Source organism: Chiloscyllium plagiosum, chromosome 22 (genome assembly GCF_004010195.1).
Source record: "Chiloscyllium plagiosum isolate BGI_BamShark_2017 chromosome 22, ASM401019v2, whole genome shotgun sequence".
NCBI lineage: Eukaryota > Metazoa > Chordata > Chondrichthyes > Orectolobiformes > Hemiscylliidae > Chiloscyllium > Chiloscyllium plagiosum.
The window spans coordinates 35,261,945-35,277,714 of record NC_057731.1 but is presented as its reverse complement, the minus strand read 5'-3'; the positions used below and the strand labels follow the sequence as shown (position 1 = coordinate 35,277,714).

The 15,770-nt window shown below is 38.9% G+C and overlaps 1 protein-coding gene across 2 annotated transcripts in view; it reads right to left on the bottom strand.

Annotated features, from left to right (window-relative positions):
• Window positions 1-11,415: 11,415 nt before the first annotated feature.
• The window catches only part of LOC122561198 (hyaluronan-binding protein 2-like), a 47,296-nt gene continuing 42,941 nt past the window's right edge, over window positions 11,416-15,770 (bottom strand). For both annotated transcript variants that reach the window (XM_043712767.1, XM_043712768.1), the window contains 3 exons: window positions 13,929-14,063; window positions 13,670-13,812; window positions 11,416-12,043 (listed from right to left, as the gene is read on the bottom strand). In XM_043712767.1, the coding sequence (XP_043568702.1) occupies window positions 11,888-12,043; window positions 13,670-13,812; window positions 13,929-14,063 (434 nt within the window). In that variant the 3' untranslated portion in view covers window positions 11,416-11,887. The remainder of the gene's footprint in view (window positions 12,044-13,669; window positions 13,813-13,928; window positions 14,064-15,770) is intronic.

The window sequence follows — 15,770 nt, the reverse complement described above, 5'->3', positions numbered from 1 at the left end:
AGCAAGGTTTATTTCATGATAGTAAGATGTACAACTACATTTGGTCAGGCATTTTAACTAGGACCTTAGGAAGACTGGTACATTACAGAACTGGCTCAAATGTGGAAGACAGAGGGTGGTGGTGGAGAGTTGTTTTTCAGACTGGAGGCCTGTGACCAGTGGAGTGCCACAAGGATTGGTGCTGGGTCCACTACTTTTCATCATTTATATAAATGATTTGGATCTGAGCACAAGAGGTACAGTTAGTAAGTTTGCAGATGACACCAAAATTGGATGTGTAGTGGACAGCGAAGAAAGTTATCTCAGATTACAACCGGATCTTGACCGGATGGGCCAATGGTCTGACAAATAGCAGATGGAGTTTATATCAGATAAACGCAGGTGCTGCATTATGGGAAAGCAAATCTTAACAGGACTTATACATTTAATGGTAAGGTCCTAGGGAGTGTTGTTGAACAAAGAGATCTTAGAGTGCAGGTTCATAGCTCCTTGAAAGTGGAGTCGCAGGTAGATAGGATAGTGAAGGCAGCGTTTGGTATGTTTTTCTTTATTGTTCAGAGTATTGTGTACAGGAGTTGGGAGGTCATATTGTGGCTGTACAGGACATTGGTTAGGCCACTGTTAGAATATTGCGTGCAATTCTGGACTCCTTCCTATCGGAAAGATGTTGTGAAACTTGAAAGGATTCAGCAAAGATTTACAATGATGTTGCCAGGGTTGGAGGATTTGAGCTATAGAGAGGGGTTGAATAGGCTGGGGCTGTTTTCCCTGGAGCATCGGAGGCTGAGGGGTGACCTTATAGAGGTTTATAAAATCATGAAGAGCATGGATAGGACAAATAGACAAAATCTTTTCCCTGGGGTGGAGAAGTCCAGAACTAGAGGGCATAGGTTTAGGGTGAGAGGGGAAAGATATAAAAGAGACCTAAGGGGCAACTTTTTCATGCAGAGGGTGGTGTGTGTATGGAATGAGCTGCCAGAGGAAGTGGTGGAGGCTGGTACAATTGCAACATTTAAAAGGCATCTGGATGGGTATATGAATAGGAAGGGTTTGGAGGGATGTGGGCCGGGTGCTGGCAGGTGGGATTAGATTGGGATATCTTATTGGCATGGATGGGTTGGACCGAAGGGTCTGTTTCTGGGCTGTACATCTCTATGACTCTATGATTCTATCTGTTCCTTCTGAAAACCAGATGAGATATCTCTGCGCCCGCCTACCTATTTTGAGAGGTTAGAATTCTCTTTTACCATCCTTGTTTTCCCTTTCTGGTACGTGCTTCTTTCTCTAAAGTTTAACCATTTTCCGTTAGGGATCTCTAACTTTACCTCTGGACCTTTACTTGCTCCTGACAGAGCTTCTTGCACTCAAGCTACTGGCTTTCTATGTGTAGCAATGATTCTGGGGAAATTGAATCACTGTCCACCTCCCAAACTGTATGCTATTAAATGACACTCTCTGCAATTCTATCTTTCAGAAAGCAAGCTTGGCTGAAACGATTTAAGGTCTGAAGCAACCATATAAATCCCCATCTGTAACGGGCTCAGCAAGAATGTCAGAGAATCTCAAAAAAACCTGCTTGAGATATATTTTTGAGACTGACCACACAAAATCCACCAGCATTAGTTGTGGTGTGATCAGGCTGGTGCAAATTGTATTGCAATAACATAATACCAAATATTGATCAAAGATACTAAAAAGCACTATACACAGCACTATTTTAAATAAAAGCAGGGGTCCTTTGCTCAGTGCCCTGGCCAATATTAGTCAAGTAACAAATAACACTGAAAAGTGCGAAGGAGAAATGCATTTCCTTAGGCTTCAATTTTGCCATAAATGAAGTGGTTCCCAATTTTAGCCAAAACAATGCCAGAGGCCCAAACCTGGAAGTTCATCCCCATATCCTGGATCCCACCGTTGTTATAGAGGAGAAATAACAGCATAGAGGCAACTGTACATGTTAAACTGCAAACGTTTCAATCAGATCCAACTTTTGTTAGTGTATTTCCAAAACCTGACCTGTGCACTTTCAGCATATTAGGAAGTCCCGGTTTATAACGGTCCATTGGAGAGTCTGGAAAGTCTCTTCTTTAGAAGAAGTAAGGTACCCTTTTGGATTTAGTTTCATGGAGAATGTGAGGACTGCAGATGCTGGAGCAGAGTTGAAAGTGTGGTGCTGGAAAAGCACAGCAGGTTAGACAGCATCTGAGGAGCAGGAGAATCGACGTTTTGGGCCTCAGTCCTTCATCAGGATATAGTTACATGACAATTTTGGGATTGGCCAAATGTGCTGTTGGAGCGTTAGGTTTTAAATAGGTATGACCAACCTGGTTGGAACTGTCAAGGGAGCTATTGAGAGTGGAACATAAGACTTAAGAGTAGGAGTAGGCTAATCAGCCCTTCAAGCCTCCTTTAATATTCAATAAGATCATGGATTGTCCAGTGCGGTCCCAACTTTAGTTTCTTATCTGCTGCCTATTACCCTTGTCTCTTCTATATAAATAAAAAATTACCTTATGAATTCAATAATACACCCCATACTGTTCTCTGGGCATAAGAATTTAACAGACTAATGAGCCTCTGAAAGGAAAACAAAATCTCATCTCTGAGATCTCCTATCCCTAAACTGTGTTCCATAGTTTAAGTCAGGCATGGTCAGGGCAGGAAAGATGAGATGCAAGGTAGATGTTTTCCCTGATTGGGGATTCCAGAAGCAGAGGACCCAATTTCAAAATATAAGTAGATCTGAGATAAATAAACATTTCTTCACTCAAGGGATAGTGAACCTGTGGAACTCTGTACAACAGAAAGCTCTACAGGCCAGGTAACTGAATGCATTCAAGAAAGAGATAAATACGTATTTAGATTTTAGAGGCATCAAAGGTAAGGGGAGAAAGCGGGAGTATGGATTGAGATAAAGGATCAGACTGAATTTATTCAAATGAGAGAGCATCCTTTTGGTATCCACTCTATGCAGAAACATATGTGTTTCTCATTATTTTTGGGATGTGGGTATCTTTACCAAGTTGTTGCTTAACCCTAATTGACCTTTACTGAGTATCTTGCTGGGACATTTCAGAGGAACATTTAGTAGTTAACCACATTGCTATGGATCTGGTATCCCCCAACCACACACACACACACACAGCCGAAACGTTGGCTTCTGCATCTCCTGATGCTGCCTGGCTTGCTGTGTTCTTCCAGCCTCCTGCTTGTCTATCGCACTAAGGATTAGAGATATCTTTAGGATGGCAGAACATTAATGAACCAGTTAAATTTTTATGAGAAAGGCTGGTGGTCACCATTACTGACATTAGCTTTTAATTTCAAACTTAATAATTGAATGCAAGTACCATTAGATGCAGTGGTAGGATTTGAACCAGTGGTCCCTAATGGATTAGTCTGGTCCTCTGGATCGCTAATTCAGGAGCATTACCATTGCTTCCATGATGTTTCAATTGGCCTGGCAGTCTTTGTAAAATTAAATGAGTATAGGCACAACTAGTTCCATCTTTCTTCATAATATAAGCCCTTCATCCTAGAAATGAGTTCAGAGAACTCTGCATTATTCCTGATGCAATTACATGTTTTCTCAAATAAGTTCAAAGAACTATACTCTAGATGTGTTTTCAAAAATATCCTATAGATCTGTAGTAAAAACCTTTTTCCTTATATATTACATTCCTCTTTTGATAATTGCTAACATTTCATTTGCTTTTCTAAAAATAAATTTATAATTCATGTTCTAGGATACTAGATCCCTGTGGACCATTGAGTTCTATGAATAGCGTGAAGGGAGCTGTGAAGAAAATTTTAAACTTAAAACCATTAAGCATTTAAATCATGTGCACAATAAATATTTGGAGGAAAATAAATTATCTGCACTGTTCAAAAAATTAATGCTTGCTCTTTCAATGTACTGCTACCATCAGCCTGAGGGCTATAATGATAATGCTGCAAAGGTTGGTTTCGCAACCTATCATAACAAAGTGGGGGTGCTAATGTGAGAATTATCTTTGCTGGATTTTCTAGAAGATCAGTCATACTGCATGAACTGGTCAATAATTTGAAAGACCGTGACCATATCCTTGCTCCACAATAAGATATTCATATTATATAGATCTAAACATGTCCAACTAGAAATTTGATTAAGAAGTTTGATTCACAGCTCTAAGTGTTGATAAGGTTTTTAAAGTTAAATATAGTGAATAGTTTTCTTTTTAATTAATGAAATGACTTTTAAAAATAACAAATTCATCAATAAATGATGAAGAAATTTGTTTCATCTCAAGCAACAGGAATGGGCGAGAAGGGAACCCCATGACAAGCAGTATGATCTAAAGGAGCAGGTGACAGCAGGTCCCTGAGACAAGCAGTCAGCAACACGCAGAGGAGCAGCTGAGAAGATGCAAAATAGGTTGTCTACGGCACCTATTGGCAAGAAGAAGACACCAAGATAGTCAGCCAGCATCACCTAGATTAGTAAGGGAGGAAAGGACCCAAGTCAAGGAGTCCGTTACAGAACTAGTTCAGGAACTGATTGCTGACTAAGTATACTTTCTGCCTTCTCATTTTCAATTTAAAGTCTATAGTCTGAAAGTAGGCTTTAAGCATGGCAGGACAGCTCATGTGTAAAATGCCCATCCTGTGTCTTTCTGGAGTTGTGTAATCTTTATGTGGCCAAATGATAACGTGTGGGAAATGTTTCCTGCTGTTAAAACTTGAGATCTGGATTTTGGAACTCAGGTCATAGCTAGAGTCCATGATGCATCCACAAAGCAAATTACAACGTGGATAGCACTGTCAAGACTGTATCTTTTTATTTTACTTTACTTTTGATTGTGAATTGAAGTGGGAATCGGATTGTTTTAAAATCAAAGTCTGTGGAAGGAATTGCTGTACTTCTGAAAACAGGTTACTGGTGTGAGCTATGTTTACACTGTTGTTTTGTTCAAGCAGTCGGGGAGGTGAGATAACAAAGCACAGCACTGTGGGGTCTATGTGTGTCCAGTGAGACTTGGCCAGCAACAGGTAGCTGATTGGTTTGTGCAATTGTGACTAGTTGTGGAAGCCAAAGGTCATTGGCCTGACAATATCTATTTGATTGGTTCCTGAGCAGCCGAACAGCTTGGGAATTTGAATGATGCAATGGGAGAAGCATCAGAACCTCTGGAAGAACAGGTGCTGTGCCTCTATCTGAAACCTGCAGATAAGCAGTTATTTTCACCATGCAATTGCTGTATGCAGTTGCCTTTAAACAGTAACTAAGAGACTTTGTATTGCATATAAAAATCACCTGGTGCTTCCTGTGAAGAAGTGAAAGAAGCTGCAAAAGAGATTGAGTCTTGTGTCGTCTGAAACTTTGGAATTCTCTTCTTTAAGAATCACCTCTGGGACATGTCATATGTCCTCATATCTCTTTCTGTGAGTTGATGTTAAATTCTGTCTTATAATGCTGCTGTGAAACATGGTGGAACACTTTACCATGTTAAAGATGCTACATAAATTGCTGTTGCTTTTATAGTTTATTCAAACATTCTGATTTCACAGATGGTGCTCCATAATTTTCTTTCACCTTCTTTTCCTTTTATCCAGATTTGTGTATTTGTTTTATACAGGCCTTCAAACCAAAAAGGAAAAAAGAAACTCTGAGAAAAGAAGGTCATGATTTTCTTTTAAAGATTGCGAGTCTTTTGCTCCAGGTAGAACTGAAAAAGATATTTTTAATTTGAAATAGGATGAATCCAGGTTTCCATGACAACTATGACAAATAAATCGTACAACTGCATTATGCTCATTATATTAGGCATGCATGCATGAATATCTTTGACCAAATTATTGTCTCAATGATTTAATTGGAAATCACAACACAGAATAGGTGGTAAATTTGCAGTGACGGAGCAACACACTCCTTGTGTGATCTGGGACTGTGATCTCAGAGGGAATGGTTCTTGAAGGACAGAACAGTACCTCTGTTAGGTCGTGCACTATGTGATTACATACAAGTAATTGTGCATGTGTGACAATGCAGCACTCAAAAAGATCAAATCTTCAACCTTGTTTTGAGTGACCTGTGATACTCCATTAGTTACTCAATTCATGAGGACATCCATTTACGATCATAATGAAGGCAGACTGGATGTAATCAGGAGTGGGATGTTCAGTTCCGAAATCTATTGTTACTGAATTACAACCTCTTTCACGTTGTATTTCAGAAAACTAGTCCTGATATAAAATGGCATACAGGAGGTTACTGAGCCCATTATACAAACATCCTCATGACCATACGCTTCAGGACCACGAACAGGCCATTCAATAAAATCATAGTTGATCTGATTCCAACTGCAAATCCACAGAGCCACTCACTCCTGATATGCTTCCAATCTGTTGCTTGGAATCTATCAACGTCTGTCTTAAAAATGCTCAAGGATCAAGCTTTCAGCGAGAGAGTGCCAATAATTCATAACATTATGATAAAAATTTCATGTAATCTCTGTTTTAAATGGGTGGCACTTGATTTTTAAACAGTATCCCCAGTTCTAGATTCTCGCATAAGAGTAATCTTCCTGCCCATAATTGTCCATTCAAGACCCCTCAGGATTTTATATGTTTTAATCAAGTCTTTCTTACTGTTCCAAATTCCAATCCAACCTTTCCTCATAATACAACCAGCCCATTTCAGATACTAGTCCAGCAATCATTCTGTGCACTGCTTCCAACATATCCTTCTTTAAGTAAGATGACCAGTACAGTACACAGTACTCAAGGTGCGATCTCATCAGTGCCTTCTTTAACAGCAAGATAACTTCCCTACTTTTGTATTCAATTCCCCTCATGATAAATGATAATGTTCTGTTAGCTTTCCTAATTACTTGCTGTACCTGCAGAAACCTTTTATAATTCATGCACAAGGTCTCAGATCTCTCACCATTTCGATAATTTTTTTTTATTCTTCCTGTCAAAAGGAGATTTTCACACTTTCCCACATTATACACCATATGCCACATGTTGCCTATTCACTGAACCTATTAATATGTTTTTGTAACCTTCCCATGTCTTCTTCATAATTTGCTTTCCGAACGATATTTGTGTCTATGCTAGTCCTCTCACAGAGCTATGCACTGAGTCCCATTCCACCACCTCTTCCATATTGATTATTTTCATTTTCAAATATTTGTCCAATTGTTCAAGTATTTCTTTTATAAAATATCACCAATTGTGTTCCTGATTGTGTTTCAGTTATAGCATGCCATGATTTTATAATTTCCTGCATGAAAGGAAAATCCTAATCTCTGACATCCATCTTCTGATGATTATTTTAAATTGATGTCCTGTATTTATGAATTCATCAGTGAAAGTTGTATTTCTTGATTTACTTTCTTAAAACTTTTCACAATTTTGAAGATAAGTATCCCTGACTTGTTTTTCTGAAAAAAAACCTCACTGTTTCTCAAATCTCTCTTATTGACAAACATTTCCTTCTAAAATATCATTTGCAGCATTATCCCCCTAGCCTTGACATCTTCCTGAAAAGATTCTCAAAGCTGGACATTATACTAGACAAAGCAGTACTAACTCAGAGTAATTCAGGTCATAGGAGATAAATGAATTGGCAAATATATTCAAATAAATACAATTATCCCTGTACAACCAAAAAATAATCGCATCAATTCTGTCATGTAATCCATAGTTACACAGGAATTGAAACATTTTAGGGAAATGCTCAGATAAATCACAATCAGTCAGCATTACCATTGCACAACATCAGAGATTATTGACGACTGGTCACTCCTTAGCTCTCATTTGAGGCAATTAACAACTTGACATGGAATGTTCTATATTACCCAGGGAGCAGCAAAATCGACATTTCAGGCAGGAGCCCTTCAGGAGCTCCTCGGTTGCTGCCTGACCTGCTGTGCTTTTCCAGTACCACTCTAATCTTTACTCCAATCTCCAGCACCTGCAGTTCTATATTACCATCAAGCCACTTTATTTAGCAGCAGTGCCAGTATTTTTGAGACCAGTCGACAACATAATCATCAAAACTACAGCAAAATAAAAAAACACAGAGAATGTTGGAGAAACTAAGCAGGTCTGGCAGCATCAGTGGAGAGGAATGTACTGAACAAACTATTGGGATTGAAGGCAGACAAGTTCTGATGGTTTACATTCTAGGGCCTTAAAGGAAGTGGCAGCAGAGATAATTGATCCACTAGTTGTTAAACTCCAAAATTCCCTCGATGCAGGAAATGTTCTAGTGGATTGGTAAAATGCTAATATAATGCCCTTCTTCAAAAAGGGAGCGGGGGAAGTAGAAAGTAAAAAAAACTATAGACCAGTTAGTTTAACATCTGACATTAATAATGGTTTCTAATCATTTCCTAATGAAGTAATAACAGGACATTTGGAAAGTCAATACACAATCCATCAGTGTTGGCATGGTTTTATGAAAGGTGAGTCAAGTTTGCCTAATTTTCTAGATCGTTGAAAACATAACCAGCAAAGTGGACAATGGGATCCTATAGATGTAGTTGTAATATATTTGGACTTTTAGAAGGCATTTGATAAGGTGCTATACAAAAGGCTAATATCATGGGGATATTAACCTTTTGTATAAAGATCACATGGTGTTAGGGGTAATTTATTCACTCAGTGAGAGGATGGGTTAACAAGCAGAAACCAGAGATAAATGGGTCTTTTCTGGTAGGCAAGACGTAATCAATAGTGTGTCACAGGGTTCAGTCCTTAGGCCCCAACTACTTACAGGAAAATCGACGTTTTGGGCAAAAACCCTTAATCAGGAAATGTCAATTTTCCTGCTCTTTGGATGCTTCCTGACCTGCTGTGCTTTTCCAGCACCACTCTAATCTTGACTCTAATCTCCAACATCTTCAGTACCCACTTTCACCCAACTATTTACAATCTATATTAATGACTTGGATACAGGGAAAAAAGTATTATAGTCAAATTTGCAGATGACACTAAATTAAATGGGAAAATAAGTTTTAATAAAGATATAAGAAATTTACAAATGAATATGGATACATCAGAAGAATGGGCCAAGATTTGATGGATGGAGTTTAATGTGGATAAATGTGAGGTTATTCATTTTTGTGGGAAGAATAGAAAGGCAATTATGATCTAATTGGAGAGAAACCTAGAATGCTTCAGTTCAGAAGGATTTGATTGTCCTCATGCATGAATCGCAGAAAACTGGTATGCCAGGTAATAAGGCGGAGGTGGGTACTGCAGATGCTGGAGATTAGAGTCAAGATTAGAGTGGTGCTGGAAAAGCATAGCAAGTCATAGCAAAAGCCCTTCATCGGAAATTGGGCTTTTGCCCGAAACATCGATTTTCCTGCTCCTCAGATGCTGCCTGACCTGCTGTGCTTTTCCAGCATCACTCTAATCTTGACACCAGGAAGGTAAGTGGAATTTTGGCATTTATTGCTAAAGTGATGCTGTATAAAAGTATGGAAGTGTTGCTACAACTGTACAAGACATTAGTGATAGGGTGCCTAGAATATTGCATACAGTTTTGATCCCCTTAATTGAGGAGGATTGTAGTTGCATTGAAGGCAGTCTAGAAACGATTCATTAAATTGATTTTGGAGGTGAGGGGTTTGCCTTATGAAGAGAGATTGAGCAATTTAGGAGTTTAGGAGAATGAAAGGTGATGTAATGGAGATATTCAAATGTTAAAGGGGATTGACAAAGTCGAAGGAGAGCAATTGTTTCCTCCTGTGGGGCAATCTAGAATAAGAAACCACAGATTTAAATCAGAGATGTGGAGAAATAACTAGTCTCAAAGGGTTGTGAATCCGTAAAATTCATTACCCCAGAATGCAGTGGATGATGGGACATTAAGTAATTTTAAGTCAAAGAGAGACAGATTATTCTGGAGCAGTAGGTTGAGGAGTTATGGGGAATGGGCAGGAAAGTGACATTCAGTTTGAGATGAGATGAGCAATGATCACATTGGATGGTGATGCAGACTCGAGGCACTGAATTGCCTACTTGTGTTCCTATAACAATACTGAGAAAACAACAACATGGAATTCTCTATGACAGCATTGCACATATTTCTGTGAAAATACTTTGCTCAGATCGAAAGAAACAAATTCAATACAATACAGCACAGGAACGGCCTTCAGCCTGCCAGTGGTCGTTTCTAATCCTAATTTAGACCAGCTACGTTTTGCGCATACACAGTTTCAATCCTTCTGTTCACCTCCTATTTATGTGTGATTCAAGATACACCTTAAACATGATCTATCCCCATCACTAAAACCCCCCTGAGCAGGCAACACCCTGGTAAACCTTCTCTCCACTATCTCCAAAGCATCCACTTAGTCTTTCTGATAGGCGACCAGAATTATGTGCAATATTCCAAATGTGGCCTAACTAAAGTTTTGTAAAGCTGTAGTGTCTTGCTTTGAGTCACCCCCACATTATTGACAGAAATTGTGTTCCCAGAATAGCTGGGAAAAGGAGAAACTGTTTTTTGGAAATAATACAACTTTTACAAACTGAACTTTTGGACTAAATTGCTTTAAATAAATATAGCTTTTCTCTTCATCTAATTATAATAAAACTGATAAGTCTAAAGTGTGTTGCACTTGTGGTGTTCGACTTTTGACATCCTACTTCTTATACAGCTTTCCCTTGATACTGAGGCATGGATCAGCACAGCCATTTAAATATTTCTTAATTTCTCTATCTTCCTTCATAAACAATCTATTTATAGGGTACCCATACAAATAAACACAGATCTCAAAGACACAGAGAGGCAGATTGCCACCAATACCACCTTAGAAATAACCTGATGGAATAGATTACTAGCCCTTTATGGAATTCGCCTAACTTTCTGATGATTCAATACAATAGAAACCGAGACAAATTCTATGAATGACAGATAATATCTATCAAGCTAACAGTCAGACAGTGAAGGTGAAACTTTACCTCAGATATTCTTTGAAAGGACAACTGCAAATGCTGGCCAACAATGGCACGAAAGCCATGCCTGGCATTTTGATTCTGACCTCTTTGTCTAAAGCCATATCAACCAATTCCATCATTAACCTCTGTCACTGACACAATGGAATGCAAATCCAGAGATGTAATGTAACAAGCTAAATTAACATCCGTTACATGATCACACCAGAAAGGAAAGGATCCCTTTTAATCAGTAATTTAAACTTCTTAAACCTCTTAAAACTTTGTAACTTAAATCTATTGACTATGCACCATAGCTTGCATTAATGTGGAGGGAATTTTAATTAACGTATTTAACCAAACTTAAAACTAAATTTTGAATGACAAAGTTAATTTTTCCATTGCTTATTGGTTGGTATTTATAACTATGTTGTTAGCTAATGCTGCCAAGATTCAGCTTTGCAAGAATTTAAAAAGTACTCATTTGAGGGGCAACAAGTAGAATTGTATTTAATTAGTAATATACAGTCAAATTGTAAATTATTGCATACATAGATTATAAAGGCATTATTTCCCGCTCAGGAAGTCTGTAGTTCTGCTTTGTCAACTAAAACAAGAAGCAACAGAATGAGCATTCAGCTTTGAGAGTTAGATTTTTTACCATGCAAGTTCAAAACCAGAGACACTTTACAAATGCAATCACTGAGATTGTGACACAGACCGTTATATTTCTCAGTTTATGAAAGAATGATGTGACAGGAATGCAAAATTAATTATAATTATTAATAAGAATTATTATTAAGATGTTACATATGATCCCATTGTTACTAAAACTGAGGTAATAACATATTTGAAAATCCTTTATGTGGTATTCTAGAAATAATGGATGTGTTAAATAGTAATGTCAAGCATCTTTTTATATTCCACTACAATCCCACATGTTCAACAACTGCACTTAAGTGGCTCGTGACTTAATCCATTTAAGGAACTTGGTGACACGGACATAAACACCAGGTTTATTTATCACCCCACAGCGATCGCCCCAGCTCACTACTCCATAGATCTGGTAACGTCCATCCTTCACACAAGTCAGTGGTCCTCCAGAATCGCCCTGAACATGAAACAAAGATATGTAATTTTTACAAGATATGAGCGAGACATCCATTCAGTCATTTAGAGATATAGAGTCATAGAGATGTACAGAACGGAAACAGACACTTCAGTCCAACTTGTACTGTGAACAGGAGTGTTTTTCTTTTGATAGAGACATTTCTTTACTGCGTCCTTACATTTGTTCACATAAAAACATAAGGTAATAAGGCACATTTGGTCATTTGGCCCACTGGCCTTTTATCTATATTTATCCTATCAAATATCAATACTACATTTCATTCACTGCTCCAATGGCAGCATCCATTTTGCTACTGAAGATAGCTGCAACGTATTCATTTCGTACCTCTGCCATACTCTCTGCCTCCTCAAAAAGATCTTTTTGCTCTCCACCTTTCTTTGACTACCTTTTTACACTTCATATGATCATAAAATATTTTTAGTTTCTTTTTTTTAATCTCGTCTCATCACCTTTCTATTCTTTTCTTATTCCTTTATCAGATCTCCTTTCAGTAATCTCTTTAGCTTTGTACAGTATAATCAACATTACATTTGTCATAGTTCTTCTTTTCCTTTTGCAATTTTCCTTTTGTATCTCTGGCTGGTCTGGTGTCTCAGTCCTCAGGATACCCAGTAGTTTATGGGACACCAATGTTGTCATATAACTGGACTAAAAGCCTTCGCAGCTCTGCTTATGGGCTAGGAGGAATAGGACCACTTCCTGCCACTTTCCACCTAGCCAACCTGCTTTTCTACCTGAAATTGGACACACTTTTGGTTTCTCATGATCTGGCACCCCTGTATTGGAATAACCCCCCCAATCACTAATTCCATACCAGCTAACAAAGATCCCCACTTGGTCATCAACTAATCCCACAATATTATCTGACAACCCGTTGACTCCATCATCTCTGACCTTGATCTCTTTCTGGATCCCTGTGATCAGCCTTGACCTTCTAAGTTATGTTGCACTATTACATCATCACCTCACCCACTCCCCATCTCTCGTTGCAAGAAACTTAGCTGCTGCTGAACTGTGACCTCCTCTGAAGTATATTCAATCCAACAGGGAGTAAGCCTATCCTTCAATTTCAGGTGAGATTCCCACTTACAAAACACATGGTCCCTACAGTATCGAGGGCCAGAATTTTGTTTCCTCACTTGGAAATTCTGCCCAAATAAAGATTAGGTGCATAAAGTTCCCAACTCTCCTTTCCTCTGAGCCAGTTCTCTGCTGTTTCTGCAGTTTATCAATCTCATTAACTATGCTATGTGCATTTCAAACCCAATGTACACTGCCTAGTATTTGCCTTCTGAGGGCTCATGCTCTTTGTCTCTCCCAATCCTCTGTGCCTCTTATTTCTTCTCGCTACTATTTCATCGTTTGCCAACTTTGCTTGTATTCTATTGTCCCATAGCACTAACTAACTTCCCTTTGAGGATATTTGTCCCAGTGTGGCTGAGATGCACTCTGCTTGGAACTTCATGCCCCAAAAACCTGAAGCCTGCCCTTTGAACATTGTTTCTCCAGCAATGTATTAACCTGCCTTCATGAAGATTGACCCGAGTCACAAATCACCAAATAGGGCAAATAAATTCCACAATCCACCAAATCCTTATAGCAAACCTGACATGAATCCACACTGCCATCAAGGTTTCCTGCACAAAACATGCTGTCATTGATAGCGTTTCCATAGGAACGAGAGTCCTTACATCGCTTGTCAGATATCAGTCTCACATTCGTATGCAATAACTGATTGGATGATGCCTCTGTACAATTTTTAATAAACAGAAAATAATGTGATGATTTTGTTGCCTATTATCAAAATAATGCTTTAATTTAAAGAAAAATATGATGATAAAATTATCCAAATTAATAGGAGCACCTGATTCTGTCTGACCCCATCCTGAAATGTGACATTCAGTTCCAGGCTGGAAATCAGCATCTGGTAAGCAGGCAGTTTTTACATACTTTGTTTCCTTGGCACAGTGATTGTTGACTTGCTTGATCTTCACCAAAGCTGGAATGCAAATTTTGATTTACATTAGAACTTGCTGAGACACCAAGAGACTAAAACAAAGGATCAGCAAAGGGTGGCAAGGTTAGGAACCGTTCAGAGTGGGGGAAGAGACAATAGTGGCAGGAAAATGTTAAGAAGCTGTGGCAAGGAAAAAGGTTGAGATTCTGAAGGGACATTACAGAGAGTAAGGCAGAAATTTAAAAAGGAGGTCCTCAAGGGTAGTAATATCTGGATTACTCCCAGTGCTGCGAGCTAGTGAGGGGAGGAATAGGAGGATAGAGCAGATGAATGCAGGGCTCAGAAGCTGGTTATGGGAGAAGGATTCACATTTTTGGATCATTGGAATCTCTTTTGGGGCAGAAGTGAGCTGTACAAGAAGGACGGATTGCACCTAAATTGGAAGGGGATTAATATGCTGGCAGAGAAATTTGCTAGAACTGCTTGGGAGAATTTAAAGTAGTAAGGCGGAGGGAGGGGAGTTTGGGACTCAGGGAGATAGTGAAAAAAGAGATCGATCTGAGATGGGTACAGCTGAGAACAGAAGTGAGTCAAACAGTCAGGGTAGGCAGGGACAAGGTAGGACTAATAAATTAAACTGCATTTATTTCAATGCAAAGGGCCTAACAGGGAAGGCAGATGAACTCAGAGCATGGTTAGGAACATGAGACTGGGATATCATAGCAGTTACAGAAACATGGCTCAGGGATGGGCAGGACTGGCAGCTTAATGTTCCAGGATACAAATGCTACAGGAAGGATAGAAAGGGAGGCAAGAAAGGAGGGAGAGTGGCATTTTTGATAAGGGATAGCATTACAGCTGTGCTGAGGGAGGATATTCCCGGAAATACATCCAGGGAAGCTATTTGGGTGGAACTGAGAAATAAGAAAGGGATGATCACCTTATTGGGATTGTATTATGGACTCCCCCCAATAGTCAGAGGGAAATTGAAAAATAAATTTGTATGGAGATCTCAGCTATCTGTAAGAATAATAGGGTAGTTATGGGAGGGGATTTTAACTTTCCAAACATCAACTGGGACTGCCATAGTATGAAAAGTTAGATGGAGAGGAATTTCTTAAGTGTGTACAAGGCAATGTTCTGATTCAGTATGTGGATGTACCTACTAGAGAAGGTGCAAAACTTGACCTACTCTTGGGAAATAAGGCAGGGCAGGTGACTGAGGTGTTAGTGGGGGAGCACTTTGGGGCCAGCGACCATAATTCTATTTGTTTTAAAATAGTGATGGAAAAGGATAGACCAGATCTAAAAGTTGAAGTTATAAATTAGAGAAAGGCCAATTTTGACAGTATTAGGCAAGAACTTTCAAAAGCTGATTGGAGGCAGATGTTCGCAGGTAAAGGGACGGCTGGAAAATGGGAATGCTTCAGAAATGAGATAACAAGAATCCAGAGAAAGTATATTTCTGTCAGGGTGAAAGGGAAGGCTGGTAGGTATATGGAATGCTGGATGACTAAAGAAATTTTGGTTAAGAAAAAGAAGGAAGCATATGTCAAGTATAGACAGGATACATCGAGTAAATCCTTAGAAGAGTATAAAGGAAGTAGGAGTATACTTAAGAGGGAAATCAGGAGGTCAAAATGGGGACATGAGATAGCTTTGGCAAATAGAATTAAGGAGAATCCAAAGGGTTTTTACAAATATATTAAGGACAAAAGGGTAACTAGGTAGAAAATAGGGCCCCTCAAA